Source organism: Vulpes vulpes, chromosome 11, assembly GCF_048418805.1.
Source record: "Vulpes vulpes isolate BD-2025 chromosome 11, VulVul3, whole genome shotgun sequence".
Taxonomy (NCBI): domain Eukaryota; kingdom Metazoa; phylum Chordata; class Mammalia; order Carnivora; family Canidae; genus Vulpes; species Vulpes vulpes.
Genome location: NC_132790.1, coordinates 16,776,648 through 16,798,454, shown reverse-complemented (window position 1 = coordinate 16,798,454; position 21,807 = coordinate 16,776,648). Strand labels below are relative to the sequence as shown.

Below are 21,807 nucleotides of genomic sequence, written 5' to 3'. Positions count from 1 at the left end.
GTATCTGGTGTTCTTTAGTGTTCATTCTTACTACTTTTCCTCTGGGTGGCTTTAGAGGTTTTCTGTCTTTGCCTAGGAGAATTATTCTAAAGGAGTTGAAACTAAGAGATAAATTATGTTAAAATTTACTTTCTACAAAGTAATTTTCCTGTATTTGCTTCTTCAGAGATAATCATATTCCTATCGTTCTTTATCTTGATAGAGTTTCAGTTTTCCTGAAACATCAAATGATTAATATGCTTGTGTTCTTGTATCAGATATTTTGTCTTTCCCAGGTATTTTTTAGTTTTTTGCTTGTTTGTTAAATGCTTTAGTAAAGAATGGAATTCTGTAAACATTTAGGAAGAATTTTTTTTTGTGAGCTTTCCCCCTCCATGTCTTTGCAGAGAGATTATACCTGGATTATCTGGCAGTGAATACTTGAAAAAAGCAGTATATTGTTACATTTTTACTACAGAGCCCTAATAGACTACATCAAAAGCTAGTTCTGCTTCAGCATATTTATGTGGCAATCTAATTCTTTCATGAGAGCCTATTAGGCCTATTAGGCCTTTGGGTCTGAATCATTGTCAGTTCTTTTTCCTGATTCCACATGTTAAGGGTTGGTGTGAGGTAGTATGACTAAAGCCAGTAATCCATTGGCAACATGCCAAGTCCTCATTGAGGAATCTGCTGCTTTTCTAGTATAAATAATCCTTTTCTTTTTGGCTTTTGGCTTTTTTTGAAACATATATACATATAGAAGAAAAACAAAAAGAAACGTTTCAGTTCAATATAATGTCCTTTCTCTAGAGGTTAGTTGCCTCTGCATGGTTTTCCTAGGCTGACGTACCAGATGCTTGCTGTTCATGTCGGTTGTAGTTCTTCCAATAAAATGAGATTTCAAATTTCTGTTATTCCAATCCGTATACCACCAGCAATCAAAATGTCTTCAAATGGGTGCCTAACAACTGTCATTTAGTAGGAAGTCATACTGCTCTTATTATGTTAAGTATAATATATACTGTATATAGTATGTATATTATGTATAGTATAATATATAGTATATAGTATGTGACATATATATAGTATATATTTATTGCTATATGTAGTAGTATATAATATATAGTATATATAACAGTATATATAGTATATATGTATATAGTAATATTTTGGCACAATGGCTGAGTTGGACTCTATATTTTCATCATATTTGTGAAGTTCTACAGCACTAAAAACTTTTTAAAAAATTTGTTTATTCATGAAAGATACACAGAGAGAGGCAGAGACATAGGCAGAGGGATAAGCAGGCTCCCCACGAGGAGCCTAATGTGGGACTTGATCCCAGGACCCCAGGATCATGCCCTGAGCCAAAGGCAGACACTCAATCACTGAACCACCCAAGCATCCCAACACTTTTTTTTTAAATTTTATTTTTTTGAGAGAGAAAGATCATGTGCATGTGAGTGGAGATTGCGGGGAGAGGGGTAGAGAGAGAGGGCGGGAGAGGATCTTAAGCAGTCTCCACACCAGCGAGAAGCTCTATATGAAGCTCAGTGTGAGGCTCGATCTCATGACTCTGAGATCATGACCTGAGCGGAAATCAAGAGTTGGACATCCAACTGAGCCACCCAGGCACCCCTATATAGTCACTTTTTTGTGCAACCATCACCAGTCAATTTTAGAATATTTTCCTCCAAAAAAACTGTATCCATGAATGCTCACTGTCTCCTTCCCCATATTCCTAGGACTAGGAGACACTAATCTACTTTCAGTCTCTATGGATTTGCCTGTTCTGGACTGGTAATATGAGGCCTTTTGTGTCTGTCTTCTTTCATTGAGCGTGTCTCCAAAATTCAGGTACATTGTAGCGTGTAATGGTACCTCATTCCTTTTGATGGCAGGATATTTATTTTATTATGGTTATACTACATTTTGTTTGCACACTTATCAGATTATGAACATTGGCGTTGTTTTCATCTTTTGGTTATTTTAAATTTGCTCTGAGCATTCATGTGCAGGTTTTTGTGTGGATAAACATTTCCAATTCTCTTTAAAACGGTTAATGATGGTACTTAACCTACAGGTATACTGCCTGAATGAAATTGTTGGGTCATATGGCAACTCTACGTTTATTTTCTTTTTTGGAAAAGATTTATTTATTTTAGAGAGAAAAAGAGAGAGTATGTGTGGGTTGGGGAGGGGCAGAAGGAGAGGTAGAGAGTCCTGAGCAGACACCCTGCATATGGAGCTCAGTTTCACAACCCTGAGATCGTGACCTGACCTGAAATCAAGAGTCAAATGCTTAACTGACTGAGCCACCCAAGCTCCCCTAGGTTTATTTTATTTTATTTATTTTAATTTTTATCTTATTATTTTTTTAAAGTAAGCTCAGTGCCCAGTGTGGGGTTTGAACTCATGACCTTGAGATCAAGAGTCCCATGCTCTACTGACTGAGCCAGTCAGGTGTCCCAGCAACTCTGTGGTTTAACCTTTTGGGGAACTGTCAGACTGTTTTCCAAAGCAGCCGCACATTTTACTTTCCTACCAGCAATGTGTGAGGGTTCCAGTTTCTTCATATCCCCACAATACCTGTTATTTTCTATCATTTGATTATAAAGCCACATTTTATGAAGTGTGGTGTCTTATTGTGTTTTGATTTGCATCTCCCCCTGATGATTAATGTGAAGTATTGTAACAAGCATAGTTTCTTTAATTGTAAAGGTAATACAGGCTATTGTTGGAAATTAAGAATAAAGAGGAACTTATTTAGAAAATATATATCACCCATAACCTTACCATCTAAAGGAAGTCACTGTTTATATTTTGATCTGTTTGTTATTATTATTATTTTTAAAAAGATTTTATTTATTTATGATAAACATAGAGAGGCAGAGACACAGGCAGATGGAGAGGCAGGCTCCACGCTGGGAGTCTGACTCGGGACTCGATCCTGGGACTCCAGGACCATGCCCCGGGCCAAAGGCAGGCGCTAAACCGCTGAGCCACCTAGGGATCCCCCTCTTGTATGAATTTAAGTGAAAAAGAAATACATGTTGAAAATGAGAACAGCTCTATGCATTTCTTTCTAGGATATTATCTTCCATTTGGATACCTTGAAGCCCCTGGCAGCCATTATTAGTTTTCCAAAAGTGTGAGCCTATTGATTAATTATATGGGATATAAACTGGTATTCTGGAGCACAGTTTGTAATCTTAGATGAGATGGAGTATGGAATCACAGATTTCTAGATCTTTTTAGTTAGAACAGACCTTGAGATCTTCTCAATGTATAGATTTATTTTAATCTGTAAAGGCTTCTGTCACCCTCTCCAGCCTCCTTTTCTTCCTCTCCCCTTCTTGTTCACTTTAGTGCACTTATGTTGGTCTTCTCTCTGTTCCTCATATTACCAAGACCCTTCCTGCCACAGAGCCTTCAGACATGTCGCTTCCTCTGCTGTACAGCTTGCTCCACCCATAACATGCATCTAATTCCTGTTCATTCTGTAGGTCTCAGCTTGATTGTCACTTCCTCAGGGAGGGTTCTCCAGGTAACACCTCCCTATCCTTCCTAGAGCTAACCTGCTGTGCTATAAAGTGTTCTTACAGTATCCTGTGTTTTCCCTTTGTAGCATTACCACAGCTTTCATCACGTAGATGATTATGTCATTGCTGTATTGTTTGATACCTGATACCCCTCCTGGAGTGTAACTTCTGTGATGGCAAGGACTAGTTCACCATTGTTCAACTCTATTGATTGATTTCATTTTGTGCAGGAGTTTTAAGGTTTGATGTAGTCTCAGTTGTCCATTTTTGCTTTTGTTGCCTGTGCTATAAGTGACATATCCAAGAAATCCTTGACCTTTCCAGTGTCATGAAGCTTTTCCACTATGTTTTCTTGTTGGAGTTTTATAGTTTCAGGTCTTACTTTTAGATTTGTATTCATTCCATTTTGCATTAGTTTTTGTATGTGGTATAAGGGCCCATTTTATTCTGCTGCATATGAATATTCAGTTTTCCTAGCACCAATTTTTGAAGAGACTATCTTTTCCTCATTGTATAGTCTTGGAACCTTTGTTAAAGATCATTTAATCAGGGCACCTGGCTGGTTCAGTTGGTTAAGGATATGCCTTGCGCTCAGGTCATGATCCCAGGGTCCTGGGATCAAGTCCTCTGTTGGGCTCCCTGATGTGGGGAGCCTGCTTCTCCCCCTGCCTCCGCCTCCCTTTCTCTCTCTCTCTCTCTCTGTCTCTCTCTCTGGGTCTCTCATGAATAAGTAAATAAAATCTTTTAAAAGAAAAGATCATTTGACCACATACATAAGGGTTTATTTCTAGGCTCTATTTTACTGGTCTATGTGTCTCTCTTTACTCTAGTACTATACTGTTTTGATTACTGTAGCTTTGTGATATGTTTTGAAATTAGGAAGTATAAGGCCTCCAGTTTTGTTCTTCTTAAGATTATTTTGGCTATTCATGGTCCTTTGAGATTTTTTTTTTTTAAAAGATTTTATTTATTTATTCATGAGAGACACAGGCAGAGGGAGAAGCAGGTTCCATGCAGGGAGCCCGATGTGGGACTTGATCCTGGATCTCCAGGATCACGCCCTGGGCTGAAGGCAGCACTAAACCGCTGAGCCACCTGGGCTGCCCTCCTTTGAGATTCTATATGAATTTCAGGATGATGTTTTCTGTTTCTGGAAAAAAAAAAAAGAGCATTGGGATTTTGATAGGGATTACATTGAATCTGTAAAAATTGCTTTGGGTAGTGTGGAAATTTTAGCAATAGTAAGTCTTCCAATCCATGAACATGGAAGGTCTTTCCGTTTATTTATATCATTCTTTTGGTAACATTTTGTAGTTTTGTTATTTTTTTTAAAGATTTTATTTATTCATGAAAGATGCAGGGAGAGAGGCAGAGACATAGACAGAGGGAGAAGCAGGTTCGCTGCAGGACTCCGGGATCATGTCCTGAGCCAAAGGCAGACACTCAACCAGTGAGCCACCCAGATGCCTCCACAACTGATTTTTTTTTTTTTTAAGATTTTTTATTTATTCATGAGACACACACACACACACACACACACACAGAGGCAGAGACACAGGCAGTGAGAGGAGCAGGCTCCATGCAGGGAGCCTGACATGGGACTTGATCCCGGGTCTCCAGGATCACACCCTGGGGCCGACAGCAGGCGCTAAACCGCTGAGCCACCCAGGGATCCCCCACAACTGATTTTTTTTTTAAGATTTTATTTATTTATTCATGATAGAGAGAGAGAGAGAATGAGAATGGGGCAGAGGGAGAAGCAGGCTCCATGCTGGGAGCCTGACGTGGGACTGCATCCTGGGACTCCAGGGATCCTTGGGCCAAAGGCAGGCACTGAACCACTGAACCACCCAAGGATCCCCCTCCACAACTGATTTTTAAGTGTTGATTTGTATCCTGCAACTTTGCCAGATTTATTAGTTTTAACAGGTTTTCTTTGTGGAGTCTTTAGTGTTTTCTCTATATAAGAAAGAGTATGTTATCATCAAACAGGTAATTTTACTTCTTCCTTTCTAATTTAGATGCCTTTCCTTTTTCCTTCCTTCCTTCCTTCCTTCCTTCCTTCCTTCCTTCCTTCCTTCCCTAATTACTCTGGCTAGGACTTTCAGTGTTGTGTTGAATCAGAGTGGTGAGAGTAGGCATCCTTGTCTTGTTACTGATCCTAGAGGGAAAACTCCGTTTTCCACTATTGTGTATGGTGTTAGCTGGGGGCTTTCCACACATGATCTCATTTGCACTTTTTAAAAACATGTAAATGCCATCATTTAGTATATTTTTATCCCTGAGCATGATTAAACTAGAGAATAGTGTGTTAAATTTTAGAGAAATAATGAGCCAAATAGACAATTCATTAAAATTAAGTTATATAGTGCACTTGGATCAAAAGGCCACTATTTATTTATTTATTTATTTTATTTTTTATTTTTATTTTTTTTTATTTTACGATAGTCACAGAGAGAGAGAGAGAGAGAGAGAGGCAGAGACACAGGCAGAGGGAGAAGCAGGCTCCATGCACCAGGAGCCCGATGTGGGATTCGATCCCGGGTCTCCAGGATCGCGCCCTGGGCCAAAGGCAGGCGCCAAACCGCTGCGCCACCCAGGGATCCCCAAAAAGCCACTATTTATTTCCTGGGAAAATTTATGGAGAGTTTGCTCGGTTTCTAATGCACTGCAGTCTGATTTTTACCCAAACTTCTTGGGGTTTTTTTTTTTTTTCTTTTTTTTTCTTCTTGGCTTTCTTGAAGATAACTAGTAACCACCAAATTGCAAAACCAGTGATCTTTTCTTAACTCATTTTTAATGTAGCATTTGGCACTACTGGTCAAACTTTGTGTCCTCACTCATTTTCTTATCTTTGTGGTTCTCCTACCACTTTGACTGTTCTTTTGGTCATCATAATTCCTCTTCCTCCTCTTTTGTAAATGTCTGTATCCCCTGAGATTCTGTTTTTTGATCTCCTCTCTTTTCTCAGTTTATATTTTCTGTCAGTGATCTCATTGACCATCATGGCTTCAGTCATCATCACCATACAGTTGACTCACAAATCTGCCTCTCCTCTTAGATTACGGTCCCACTTCCTTGTTTGTCTTTGGACACCTCCACCTAAATATCTTACCAACCTTGAGGTTGAAGATGCTCCTAATTGAAGACTTTATCTTTTCTTCTCCCTTGTTTTTGTCTCCATCCTATGACTATTCCCTAAACTTGATTGGTGTGATGTTTTGCCATTCCTTTGCTCATGCCATTTCCTTTCCTGTCTTTTGTAATATTTTTCTTTGCACTCTTCAATATACTTCAAGGTCTGTCTTGAATATCATCTTTCTGCAAAATACTCATCTGGGCAGCAGATGATCTGCTCTCATTTTCTTCTCTAAAACCCTTCAATTAGGGGTTTCTTATATAGTCTGTTTCTTAAAATTACAAAAGCTATTTGTAATTTGATCTGTGTTTGCTTTTCTAGCCATCAGTCTAGCCACTCTGCCTCAGGAACCCTATAATTCATCATATAACCTATATAGTATCACTTCTTGTTCCTCAGGGTAAGGCTATATGCTTCTGTGTACATGTCATTTCCCCAAAGTGCTTTTTAGGGGGTAGATGGATAGAGTTGATGGCCTGTGAAACTAGTGAAGATGTCCATCACGTAGATATCCTCCATCTACTGAGTTCTGTAAGCAGTTTAGCATAGTGGAAAGAGACAGCATTTGAACTTTGATTTAAACTCTAGTTTTGGTATTTACCAGCCACATGAACTTGGTATTCAGTTTTTCTGAACTTCTGTTTCCTGATATTTACAAGCCATGTGAAGTTTAAGTTTTCAATTTTTCTGAACTTCTATTTCCTTATCTGTAAAATAGGGGCAATATTTGGCCTTACAAGGCTAATATGAAGTTTAAGTTAGAAACTGCATATAAAATGCCAAGCATATGCTAAAAGTCCTCACAAATGATGTTAAAGAAAAAAAGAAAAGAAAAAAGAAACTGCAGCAGCACTCACTGTTTTCCCTTCGTGGGATCAATTGTGTATTATTGGAGTGTGGGAAGGTGTGCCAGACTGAAACAGCGTACTGAAGGCAGAGCACAGAGGTTATCTACATACTCGTGGGGAACCGGTGAGCCAACCACAAATTCTAGTTACAGATCAAGAGATATTTCTCCCTGCTGCCAGGACACACAACACTTGATATCTTCAAAAAGGAAGGCTTTGTTCATGTTGTCCTGCCACCCACTCTGCATTCTCCATTACATCTTCCTTATTGTCCCAGAATATGGCTTTTATAATGCAGGTTATGAAGGGTGCCTGGGTGGCCTAGTTGGTTAAGTATCTGATTCTTGATTTCAGTTCTGGTCATGATTAGGTCCTGGCATTAAGATAGTACAACTTCTTTATCCATTCGTCTATCAGTGGACACTTAGGTTGTTTTCATGTCTTAGCTATTATAAATAATACTGCTAGGAACATGAGGGTGCAGATATTTTCTTGAGTTAGTGTTTTTGTTACCTTTGGTATATTCCCAAAAGTGGAATTGCTGGGTCATATGGCAGTTTTTATTTTAGTTTTTTGAGGATCCTCCATATTGTTTTCCATAGGGACTATAGACCATTTGACTTTTAATGATCCTTTAGGATTCTACTCTGTCATATCCCTTTTTCTGCAAATCTTCCTCCAGTTTTTTTTAAAAAGATTTTTTATTTATTCGTGAGAGACCCCCCCCCCCCCCCACACACACACAGAGAGAGAGAGAGAGAGAGAGAGAGAGAGAGGCAGAGACACAGGCAGAGGGAGAAGCAGGCTCCATGCAGAGAGCCCGACATGGGACTGGATCCCAGGTCTCCAGGATCACGCCCTGGGCTGAAGGCAGCGCTAAACCGCTGAGGCACCCGGGCTGCCCCCTCCCGTTCTTAAGATTAGATTAACTCCTCAGTATTCCCACAGAACCCTCTGCTTATCTCTATTATAATGCTTATCACACTATATTGTAATTGTCTTGGCATTCCTTGGAGACATAGGTTAGTATTATATTAAGAATCTTTGTATTATCCCTGGCAGATAATACTTACTATCTAAATTTTATCTGTTGAGTGAAAAACTGTTGAATTATACATGGTATTATATTAGAACTTGTCTACTGAATATCTTTTTTCCCTCATAAACTGAGTATTTATTCTATGAGCAGAGACCAACTTCTTCATTGTTATATCCTTAATTTGTAGCATAGTACTTGGCTCATAGTAGAGGCTGAGGGAATGTTGAATGTATGATTGAATGACCGTATGGCAGGGCTGTCTTTTTAGAATTTAAGTTAAGGTTTTTTTCCAAAAGAAATATCATCTTTGACTATATAAGTAAAGATGAAATATCTGCATGTGGTTCATACTCAGTAATTGACATTCTCCACTCATCTGTACCAGGATCTGTAGGGTTATTTAGAAGAGAATGTGTGCACGTGAAAAAATAACTACCCAGTATTTTATGTGCCAAGTGAGTGATTGGGACAGATAGATACTGCTTTAGTGTCAGGCTAAATATAACATTCTTGGGGACACCTGGGTGGCTCAGTGGTTGAGTGTCTGCCTTCTGCTCAGGGTGTGATCCTGGAATCCTGGGATTGAGTCTCACATTGAGCTTCCTGCGTGGAGCCTGCTTCTCCCTCTGCCTGTGTCTCTGCCTCTCTCTCTCTCTCTCTCATGAAAAAATAAATAAAATCTTAAAAAAAAAAATTCTTAATTGGGCTTTCAAAGTGTGGTATACAACCAAATACTTAGAAAATGGTTATTAGTTAATTGGATTGGTTATGATGGAAAGCTGTATCTGTTTTACTTGGCTTATAACCTGCTTATTTTGGAATATTTCCTTGTTCATTGGGATTTTTTCACTGAAATTTTAACTCATTATTTTTTTAGGTCCAAGACAACTTTGACAAGATTGAATTCAATAGGATGTGTTGGACCCTCTGTGTCAAAAAAAACCTCACCAAGAGTCCCCTGCTCATTACAGAAGACGATGCATTTAAAGTATGGGTTATTTTCAACTTTTTGTCTGAGGACAAGTATCCATTAATTATTGTGCCAGAAGAGGTAAGGTGTGGCTTTGGGAAGTTCTTACATGGCCATCATAGCATTAATAGATCTAGCTTTAGAGTATTATGTTAATTCAGTATAGATATAGAGGGAGATCTGGGACTAGTGTTTTTGGATCAGAGGCAAAATAGCCTGAATCCAGAAGTCCAAAACTCAGTATATTGGGGTCATGTACTATCCCTGGAGATTTGCAGACAGGGTGGGACTTTTCCTCTCTAAAGTACTATAATTATAGATGAATCTGTCCTCATATCTAGAGTCTTTATTCCATACAAGTCACAACATAATTTCTGTCTACTTACATAGTAGGAAAACCAGTGTGGCATTTTAGGAAAACAGGGCAAAATTGGCTGAATGATGCTGTATGGGAAACATAGGATCCACAGTGTTCTCAAGGCTGTTTCATGTGAGGAAATACTATCCTTGTTTCAAAGTCCAGGATCATGACTTTTTATTGTATTTTCCAAAGTAAATGAAAACAGGACATTTTCTTATTCTGTTCTGACTTATTTTCCTTGAGCTTCCACAGGAAAAAAAAAGACTAGAGTAAGGTTTCTTTCTTTTCTTTTCTTTTCTTTTTTTTTTTTAAGATTTTATTTACTTATTCACGAGAGACACAGAGAAAAAGAAAGAGAGGCGCTGAGGCAGAGGGAGAAGCAGACTCCATGCAGGGAGCCCAATGCGGGACTCGATCCTGGGACTCCAGGATCATGCCCTGGGCTGAAACCAGGCTCTAAACCACTGAGCCACCCAGGGATCCCAAGAGTAAGGTTTCTATGCTTACTGCCTTAAAAAATTATATATGTATAAAATTAATCATGCTTATTATAATAGTAAATATAGAAAAGACTAATTCTCAGAATTACAATTAGGTATAGAGTTCCCCTTAAAAAAAGTCTGTTCTTACTTTTAACAAATTATTTCACCTCTTGAGTTTTAATTTACTTGTCTATAAAATAGGGCTTATAACAGTGCTTAAGGGTTAGGAGGTTCTGCATTTAAAGGACCTAGCTTGGGGATCCCTGGGTGGCTCAGCAGTTTAGCACTGCCTTCAGCCCAGGGTGTGATCCTGGAGTCCCGGGATCGAGTCCCACATTGGGCTCTCTGCATGGAGCCTGCTTCTCCCTCTGCCTGTGTCTCTGCCTCTCTCTCTGTGTGTGTGTGTGTGTGTGTGTGTGTGTGTGTGTGTGTTCTCATGAATAAATAAATAAGATCTTTAAAAAAAAAAAAAGACATAGCTCAGTACCTGGTATGTAATATATACTCAGTAAATGTGTCAACTCCTGTGACTACTGTTACTGCATTTTTGCACACTGGTCTGCTTATTTCCTTAGGGCAGATTTCCAACAGTGGAATTCGGAGTCCTAAAAAACACATTTTCAAAGCATTGGAGGACAAGACAGACTTGCCTGTCACAAAGGCTGTACCAGTTTATACACCTACCAGTAATGATTGAAGAGAGTCCATTATTATCTATCCTGCCAATACAGAGTCTAATCTGTGATTTCTGTGATCCATACTTATGTTAGGAAAATCTGTTTGTGCACACTGCAATATTTTATTTAAAGTCAGCAAGCATTTATTGACTGCCAACAATAAGCAAGGCGCCAAGAGGAATGCAGAGCGAAAAAGATTATTTCCTGCCTTCAAGGAATTTGAAGTCTGCTCAAGTAAAGAAATTTAAGTGTGATTCAAAGCAAAATAGATTACCTGTTATTAGAGAGGTGCAAAGGCCATGCAAATACAGAGAAGGGGGAGATTTATTCCAGCTTGGGGGAAGTAAGGAAGGAAGGTTTTGTAAGAGGCAATGTAATGTAATGGGTAAAAGAGTCTTTAACTTTTTCCATAAAGGGCCAGACAATAAATATTTAAGGTTTTGTGGCCCTTATGGGCCATTCTGTCTCTATTGTAGCTACTTAAATCTGCTGTTATAGTATGAAAGCATTAGAAGTATGTTGCTGTGCTTCAATAACATGGATTTTGAAATGTTAATTTTATATAATATTCATGGTCATGAAATATTCTTTTTTTTTTTTAAAGATTTTATTTATTTATTCATGAGAGACACACACAGAGAGAGGCAGAGACACAGGCAGAGGGAGAAGCAGGCTCTATGCAGGGAGCCTGACGTGGGACTCGATCCCAGGTCTCCAGATCAGGCCCTGGACTGAAAGCGGCACTAAACCGCTGAGCCACCCAGGCTGCCCTGAAATATTCTTTATTTCCCCTTCCTACCACTTAAAAATACAGAAACTGATCTTAGGTCATGGATAGATAGATAGGCAGACAGACAGACATGCCATGAGCCAGATTTGGCTGATAGACTAGAATTGACTCGTGACAGTCATTTACTGTTCCCTGGTTAAGAGCAGGAGTCTGCAGTCATATTTCCTGGATTTGAATACCAGCTGTGTGACTTTGGATGATATATGTCATTTGTTTTTGCTGCAGTTTCTTTAACTATAAAATAGGGCTAATGCTAGTATCTGCCTCCTGCTGTTCTTGTGAAGATCAGACAAGGAGAATGCCTGGCCCCTGGAAAGTGCTCATTAAATGTTAGCTTTTATGTTTATGGGGAAAGTAGCACTTGTTCTGGGCCTTAAAAAGATAGGAAGAATTTTGACTAATGGAGAATTCTGGATGGAAGAAACAGTGGGAAAGGTTCTATGGATCAGGAAAGCAAAGGGCATGTTCTAAGGTGAGTGAGGTATTCCGCTTGTCTAAATAATTAGTCAGGATGCTTACTTAGATACAGCTGGATGATGGGGTGCCTTGGTGGCTCAATTAAGCATCTGCCTTTGGCTTGGGGTCCTGGATTGAGCCCCAGGTCAGGCTTCTTGCTCAGCGGGGAGTCTGCTTCTCCCTCTCCCTCTTCCTGCTACTCCCCCTGCTTGTGCTTTCTCCCTCCCTCTCTCTCTCTGTCAAATAAATAAAATAAAATCTTAAAGAAAAGAAACAGCTGGATGGGCTAATTTAAGCCAAAAAGGATATGGGGGAGCTCACAGAATTGCCATGATGACTGAGAAACCAGGTTTGAAAGCTATCAGTCTGGAACTATCACAAGGAAAATGCTGCTGCCACCAGAGAGTAGGGATTATACTTGTGCTGTGGAACACCTCTTGCCCTGCACGCTTGGTACAGCCCAGGACTCCAGTATTCCTGCAGCTATTCTTGCTACTAGAGAGAATTCTTTGTGCCTGCTTTCCAATTCACAGTGAAAGGATAACACATCTAATTGGTATGGCCTATGTCAGGTGCCATGAGGTAGCTGCAAAGGAGGCCTGTAAAGGATCTATTTGCATTTTTAACTTCTTTATTGGGAGGTAGGGAATTGCCTAGACATGAGAAGGGGATTAGATGGTAGGCAGTCAAAAAAAATAACACATGCCCTTTCTAACTGGAATATGATGGCTGTGAAGAAGAGTAGTAGTAGATGAGGCTAGAGTTTTGACTTTATCTTGTAGGCAGTAGGGAGCTATGAATTACTGATGATTTTTAAGCAAGAGACTGACAAGTATAAATAGATGAAATATGGAGAGATGGGAGATGGAAAGTTGAGAGAAGGTAAGTGGCATTTGAGGACTGAAGTATAGTAATGTCAGTGAGAATGGAAAAGAAGATCAGATGTGGGCAGCTCGGGTGGCTCAGTGGTATAGTGCCGCCTTCAGCCCACGGCGTGATCCTGGAGACCCAGGATCGAGTCCCACATTGGGCTCCCTGCATGGAGCCTGCTTCTCCCTCTGCCTGTGTCTCTGCCTCTTTCTTTCTCTCTCTCTCTCTCTATATATATATATATGTCTCTCATGAATAAATAAAATCTTAAAAAAAAAATTAAAAAAAGAAAGGGTGGTCAGATGTGACCAATCCAGAGGTGACAGGACTAAGTTCATAGTGCCTGGCTGGGTAGGACTATGGACACTTTTCAGGCTTGGGCAATCAGGAGGTAATATAGTGGAGTTGTCTAAAGCATGATTAAAATCATGCTACTTGGTTCTGACTCTTTTTTAAACGATGTGACCTTGAAGAGATTGCTTAATCTCTTTGGGTTCCCCTATCTGTAAAGTGGGGATAACTGCTTCATTCATTGGATTCTTGTGAGGACTTAGTTGATGATGTGAAGCATTTAAATGTAACATCTGGCCCTATGTTAAGTGCTCACTAAATGTGTCTGTGTGTGTTTGTGTGTGTGTGTGTGTGTGTGTGTGTGTGTGTGTGAATGAATGACTAGATGATGAATAAGTTGGGGATATGGTGTCTGATGATGGATTGGGTATATTGCTATTTGAGGTGGAACATACTTGTGGAGCAGTCCTGTTTTCAACTGGAAGTGCATAGCTAGAGCTAGTGAGAGGCCAAGACTGGAGACAGATATGAGGAAGCCATGGAAGTAGATTAGATCGAGAGGAAGAAACTGTTGTGGGAGAAGTGAGGGCTGAGGATGGAACCTTGGGACTGTTTCTGTAGCAGGAAGAGGAAGTAGATTTGGTACAGGAAGCTGAATTGAATAGTCTATAAGGTAGGAGGAGAACTGAGGAGTGTTGAGTCATGGGGAAAGAAAAAGTTCTAAGAAATGGGAAAGTAGTTACTTGGATTAGATGATGTTACAGGGTGATGAGGGAGATGCCCTTGGATTTACCAGTTAGGTGGTCATTGGTAATCACATGGAATGCAATTTTACTCTAGTGATGGGAACAGTTTCTTAGTGCTTAGTAACAATAATGATGAGATAATGTGTGTATGTTAAAAGGGAAATAAAGAATAAAATGTGCTATAGGAAAAAAAAGTGATACAGAGTTGTTCACCAAAATTGTCTAGCTCAATACAGAGACACATTGAAGGGAATGGAATATTGATAGTGTTGAAAAAGATGTACTGATGGGACTTAAAAACCTAGCTGTTGCTTGGAAGAATTATGCTAATAAAACTTTCAGTATTGTCTCTTAAGACTATAATTATGCTGTGTTCTAAATTTATTTGTGTTTTCTTTGGAACTAGAGGTGCGGTGGGTCTCTTACCTGTGAACCTGTGATGTTTGGGTTCTTTCCATCACTAAAATATTCACAGTGGAGGACTTGAAAGTGATCTTGCCCTGGTTTCAGTATTAGAAATTAATAAGGGAACTTACCTTATACCTCAAGGTAGCACTTGCTTGCTATGGAGGACTTGTTATTGGTTTTAAATCATTGTTGAGCCACAGGCTGTGAAGGGAGCTGGCCAGCACCGGCTTCCTTGACTGCTTTGCTAAGAGACTCAAAAATTTATGTACCAGGTGGCCTGAAGAAGTGGGACCCATGTGAGCCTTGTGGTGTGCCATGATTCTGTCCTTTTCTGTACTGTAGAGCCCCAGCAAGACTCCACAGCATGCTTAGTTTCATCTTTGAGAGCTAAGAGTAATGTCTTTGGTCCTCTTTCTAGACAAATTAGTCTTATTTGAGAACGTGACAGCTTTTCTTTGACTTGTATGGAAAGCCAGACAGCATACCTTGTCATGTTATTGTTTGGACTTACTCTGTTTTGACATCCTTAACTCCCTCAGCATTTCTTCTGCTTAGATGTAGAATTTCTCTGTGGCCTGGAGTACTTGTGTGGGGAAAGAAGGAACCATTGGGACAGATTTATGTGGAATTGCTTTGTCTGGTTGCTGAACCAGCCTCCTGAGGTTAAAATGCAGCTCTGTATTTATTAAGTTCTTAGCATATCTTTCCTTGGGTCAAGCACTGTAAACTCAAGGTCACACTATTTTATGGAAAATACCAGAGTCATATTTCTTAAGATGCCCATTGTCTGTTATGTTTTGCTTCCTTTCTGAATACTTTAATAACATTTAAAAAACATATTTTGAACTAGTTTCAGACTAGAGATTTAATAAAATTTAATGTAAAGACAGATACATGTTAAAAATAAATTTTGAAATATAATGTCTTAATTTGTCAATAGTGTATATATGAATTTAATTTGTAATCTTACCAACTTTTTAAAGCTTTCTACATTTAAGGTAATTTTTATGTTTCCTAATAAACATTTATCTACCATAATGACTATTTGTATCTTAAGTCCAGAATGCTTTTAACTAAGATTTTATTCTCTAGTTTTGATTAATGCTATAAAAGATATACATAACAGTGGTAGTTACATGAATGACATAAATTATATAAATGTTTGCTTTTGACTCAGTTTCCCATTATCCGGAAAATAACATCAAAAATATAAATAGATATAAAGTGACTTAACCGCACAGAAGTCAAGATATAGTAGTTCCTGTTTAAGATAGTTCTGTAATTTTTGCCAAATGATATTCCTGGAAATGTGTATCTGTATAGTTTTTTCATTAGTATTTATTTTCCACAGAGCCAAGAACAAAACAGGATGTGTCTGTTGTGGGCTTATTTGGAGGAATTGCCTTGATACAATTAAATTTCAAGCCTGAAAAAGTTTTAAGAGGCCCTTCGTGAAGTAAAACCTGAATTGTTAAGCCAATAAAGGCCCTTTTTATGATAACAGGGAAAGAACTTTTAACAAAATAATTTTTGGAGTCAAAGGCCTCGAAAATCACATGCAGCCTGAAAGTTTATTCTTTGTTATTTTTGGTGAAACTTGCTTGGAAGGAGGAAGTAAGCTGCTTCCTGAAACTGAATGAGCTCTTAGAATTGATGCAGGCCACTTGAGACTAACACGGCAGCACGTGATTTATTATTTAGTATAATTGAATAGTTGAGAATGGGAATGTTTGTCTCCCCCTGGCCCAATATAATGAATTAAGAGGCCCTTCAATTATTTGGTAATGATAAGTGTATGATTGTGTTGAAAGGCAGCAGGAAATGAATCTAGATAATTTGGGGCATTCACTGGGAATCCTGAGCAGATGCTCTGTGCTGATGACAAACTCAGAGGGTTTGGGAATGCATCTTCAGAAAGGTTCAGGATGATCCTGGGAAACTGCCTGTAGAGCTGAGTTTGCTACTCACAGGCACTCCGAGTTACTCACATTATAAAAGACGATTTGATACACAAGAGGAACTGAAGCTTGGAGTGGGAGGGGCTTGGGTGTATTCATAGTGGTAGGTGAGAAAAAGCTAAGGCTGTTTCCTGACTGGTAGTATGAATGGTCATTCAGATGCACCAGTTTTTGTCACGCCTGTACATGTGACCATATGCATATGTGAGTGTTCTATCAGCTTTTATGCTTGCACTGCCTTTATCTTTATCCCAAGTTGTGATCAGATGGCATAGGCCCCCCTTTTTGCTGCATTAGGGAGACTGAACATGTTAATGCCTCTAAGATATTTTACTTTGGGCAATTATTTATCTTAATGTCCTTTTTGACTTTTTCTCTCTTGTCTCTCTTTAATCTCTTCTTGTCAGTAGTCTTTCTTTTCTGCCCCATTCTCGCCTTCTTTCTTTCTTTCTTTCTCTCTCAACCATTTTCTTTCTCTCTCCTCCACTGACTATTCCTGTTACTTTTTTTTCTTCCTTTGAGGATTTTATTTTATTTTTTATGTTTTTAAAAAGATTTTATTTATTTATTCATTCATGAGAGACACACAGAGAGAGAGGCAGAGACAGAGGCAGAAGGAGAGAGAAGTAGGCTCGCCGAGGGGAGCCTGATGTGGGACTTGATCCCAGGACCCTGATCATGACCTGAGCCAAAGGCAGACCCTCAACCATGAGCCACCCAGGTGCCCCTTAAAGATTTTATTTTTAGGTAATCTTTACAAATAATGTGGGGCTTGAATTCAACAACCCCAAGGTCAAGAGTTGCATGCTCCATTGACTGCGCCTGCCAGGTGCAAATGAATTTTTTTTTTTTTTTTCTTAAGTAAGCTCTACCTAATGTGGGGCTTGAACTCACCACCTGAGATCAGGAGTCATATCCTCTCCCGACTGAGCCAGCCAGGCACCCCCCATCCCGGTTACTTCTATTTAAAAGCCAAGATAATAATAACATCTGATAAGCTTAACCGTAGATGATCTGCCTCCTGCAAGAGAAAGGCAAGACCTAAGTTGTTTTTCTACAACAATAAAACATTTGTTGACTACCTACTATATTCTAGATTGAGAGTAGATAATTTCCATCCTAGAGGACTTTATAGTATCCCATCAAATTAAGTCTATAGCACTCTTGTTATTTTATGACTTTGTGATATTTTGTGGATGTACATTTCTTTGCAAGCATGTTTTTCCAATTGTTGACATTCTTTTTCTGCTAAAATATGTTATTTCAAAAAAAAAATAAAATAAAATAAAATATGTTATTTCAGAGACATGATTTTAACCAAATTAGTGGAAGTACAAAGGAGAATTAAAAAAAGTAACTTACAAAAAAAAAAAAAAGAAAAGTAACTTACAATCTTGTCTGTAACAAATTAGACTATTTCTATGTTTTCCTCTAGTATTTGTCGAAATATTTATGTAATTTTTATGCAGTGGAAATTATAGATAAATTTAATTTTGCATTCTTCTTTAATTTATATTATTCCATAAATGCTTTCTAAAATATAATTTTAAATGTTTGAATAATACACCACTCAGTGCAAAAGTAAGTAACATTGATGGAGTGTCTGCTGTGTCAGACACTATGCAAAATAATCGGTACCCGTCTCATTTAATTCCCATAGTATCCCCAAATGATAAGTGTTACTATGTCCATTTCATAGATGAACACATTGAGGCTTAGCTTAATTTATTTCAGTTTGGTAAACATTAATTGAGCTCTACCACATTCTAGGTATGATGTTGAGTTCTGGACATTCAAAGATGAGTGGGACGTGGTCCCTTCTATAAGGAATTCAGAAAATGGTGGGGAAGCAAATGAGTAAAGATAATTTCAGCATGCTAAGTGCAGTGACATAGATGATCATAGAAGGGACGGACGCCTGGGTGGCTCAATGGTTGAGCATCTGCCTTCGGCTCAGGGCGGCGTGATCCTGGGTCAAGGATCGAGTCCTGCCGTCGGGTTCCTTCATGGAGCCTGCTTCTCCCTCTACCTGTGTCTCTGCCTTTCTGTCTCTCATGAATAAATACATAAAATCTTAAAAAAAAAAAAAAAAATCATAGAAGAACCCTCATCCTGACCTGGATTAGGGTTGGTCCGAGCAGTTTTGCTAGAAGCAGTGCTTCTCAAACTTTAATGAGCATATGGAAGTACCTAGGGTTCTTGTTGTAATGCAGATTTTGAGTTTTGGTGAGGTCCAAGATTCTTCATTTCTAACAGACTTCTAGGTGATGCTGCTGCTGCTGTTCCACATACAGGAATAGGAATATCCTAGATGATACAGGATTTGAATGAATACCAGTTAGTCAGATATAGAAATGAGGAGAGTATTCAAAACAGAAAGGATAGCATGGGGGAAAGGCACAGAAGCATAAAAAAATGTGTTAGTGGATTAGCTCCTTATAATCTATGGCAGGTCTTGGCAACTATGGCTCACTGCAGAATCTAGCCCATAGCCTATTTTTGTGTAGCCCACATGCTAAGAATAGTATTTAAATTTTTAAAGCATTGTAAACAACAACAACGAAGCAAAACAGCAACAACCCAAAGAGTAACATAATAGAGATGCATAAAGCCTAAAATATTTACTCCCTAATCCTTTACAGAATTAGTTTTAGACTTCTGATCTGTGGTATAGTGAAGTGTAAAATCCCAAGCAGGCATAGTGGAGGACATGTTAGAGATAGTAAGCCTGATTGGAGGGATGGTGGTCACCAAGGGACACAGAAGAGCTTGGCCTATATCTCTGAGGTGATAGCCAGGACAGGATTTAAAGAGCGAGGTGACAGGCTTAGCTTATGTTTTAGAAAAATTTCTCTAGCAGAATATAGATACAAGGGAGCAATGCTGGAGGCAAGGATACCAATTGAGAGGCCTGAACAAAGTAGGAGGGGATGCATTTGAGAACCACTGGGACAAAGTTTTTAATTCTCTTTTGACTATAACCCATAGAAAGATAAATATTTTATTTCATGATCCAGCACAGATAGATGCATCCATAACCAAACTTATCACAAAACATTTGTCTTTAGATGAAAAATATTTCCATTCCATTAAAGAAGATTTTGGTTACTACCTAGTATGTTGATTTCATATTGGGTTATAACGTACAGTTTGAGAAACACTGATCTAGGGAAGTAAAAACAGTAGGTTTTTATCACTGATTTGATATAAGGGAGTGGGCAAACAAGGATTGGTATGGATATATGGTGTCATTCCAGATGAACTCAATAATAGAAGGGGAAGCTATCGGGACGCCTGGGTGGCTCAGTGGTTGAATATCTGCCTTCAGCTCAGGGCGTGATCCCATGATTCAGGATCGAGTCCTGCATCAGGCTCTCTGCAAGGTGCCTGCTTCTTCCTCTGCCTATGTCTCTGTCTCTCTTGTGTCTCTCATGAATAAATAAATCTTAAAAAAAAAAAAAAAGAAGGGGAAGCTATTTGGAAGGTAGAAGTGACTCACTCATTTTTGTATGTGTTGAATTTGAGAGCACTATGGGAAACTCAGGCTTTCCAGAAGATCAGATACTGATTTTTCATTCAGTGAGTAGTTTTGTTCACCTGCTGTTATTTCAATAGCAACATTTTCACCTGTTCACCTGCTGTTATTTCAAGAGCAACATTTTCCACTGTTTTTCTACACAAAGGTGTGTGTGTGTTTCAGGATTTAATAAGCTTTCCATCCCAGGCTAGGAATTCAGCCATTGTTGCCAATATTGTCAATGCTATAATGGGAGGAATCCGTTTCAAATAGTTGGCTTACATGGAAACTTTGTAAATCGAAGTCTAATTTGTACATACTATTTTGAGATGCTTATTTAATTTAGTACTTGCATATTCAGTAAGAGCAATATTTTGATATATTGAAATATCCAACAGAATAATCAAATCACATCAGTTTGTGGTACTATATGTGTACACTTTGCTTTAGTTCTATAGTTTTTTTTTTTTTTTAAGATTTTATTTATTTATGATAGAGAGAGAGAGGCAGAGACACAGGCAGAGGGAGAGGCAGGCTCCATGCCGGGAGCCCGATGTGGGACTCGATCCTGGGGCTCCAGGATCGTGCCCCTGGGCCAAACCACTAAGCCACCCAGGGATCCCTTAGTTCTATAGTTTTATCATACAGATATTATATGCTATTAGAGGGTTATCAGTTTTATATTTCTTTACTTATTTTATAAGGTTAATATAGGACCAGTGGCATTTTATCTATACCTTTCCCCCTGATAATTTCATGAGTCTTTAAAGATTTACTTTTGTAACTAAAAAAAAATTTCCTAAGTTGACTTTATGAGTGTAAATAACATATACATACCTAAGTTTAAGTTTTATTTTTTCCTAGGAATTAATAATTTTACATTTTTGTTTGTGCAGATTGAATACCTGCTTAAGAAACTTACAGAAGCTATGGGAGGAGGTTGGCAGCAAGAACAATTTGAACATTATAAAATCAACTTTGATGACAGTAAAGATGGCCTTTCTGTGTGGGAACTGATTGAGCTTATTGGAAATGGACAGTTCAGCAAAGGCATGGATCGGCAGACAGTGTCCATGGCAATTAATGAAGTCTTTAATGAGCTTATATTAGATGTGTTGAAACAGGTAAGAGTCCTGTAACACTGTATTTCTCCTCACCTTTAGAATTTGACATATTTGAAATAAGACATTTTCCTTATTAGTCATTTATACTTTTACACTGATTTAGAACAGGAATAAAGTTTCTTAATTTCCCAGGCTTGTATTAGGTTTTCATTTAAAAAAGTTACTGGTGCAATTTTTAAGTACACTTACGCATTGAGAAGTTACTATTTTGAAAGAACTGTTTAAATGACATTTCTAACTGTTTTTAAAGTACTTTCATGTCATGTGTACATCCATTTGTTGATCTGAAAGATCCTCATGGCGTATTATTCAGAGAAAAAAACACAGGTTGTTCAATAGGAAGTATCTTATAACCCTGCTCATGAAATGTGATATATGCGTGTAGGGCTATCTGGAAGAATGGTCACCAAAATGTTAAAAGTGATTGTCTCTGGATTGTGGGATCTCTGTAAATTTTATTTTCTTCTTTATTCCTTTTTAATTACTGGACTTACTACTTTATATATGATTCTATACATGAATGTATGTATATGTTTATATATTTTTATGAAATCAGAAAAATACCCTTACTTTTGGGAGAAAATACCTTTATATACCAAAATTATAC

General features: G+C 38.5%; 1 protein-coding gene across 3 annotated transcripts in view; it reads left to right on the top strand.

Annotated features, from left to right (window-relative positions):
- Positions 1-21,807, top strand: part of SWAP70 (switching B cell complex subunit SWAP70) — a 70,725-nt gene that overhangs the window by 26,803 nt on the left and 22,115 nt on the right. For all 3 annotated transcript variants that reach the window (XM_026008274.2, XM_072725666.1, XM_026008275.2), the window contains exons 3-4: positions 9,428-9,601; positions 20,973-21,200. In XM_026008274.2, coding sequence (XP_025864059.1) covers positions 9,428-9,601; positions 20,973-21,200 — 402 coding nt within the window. The remainder of the gene's footprint in view (positions 1-9,427; positions 9,602-20,972; positions 21,201-21,807) is intronic.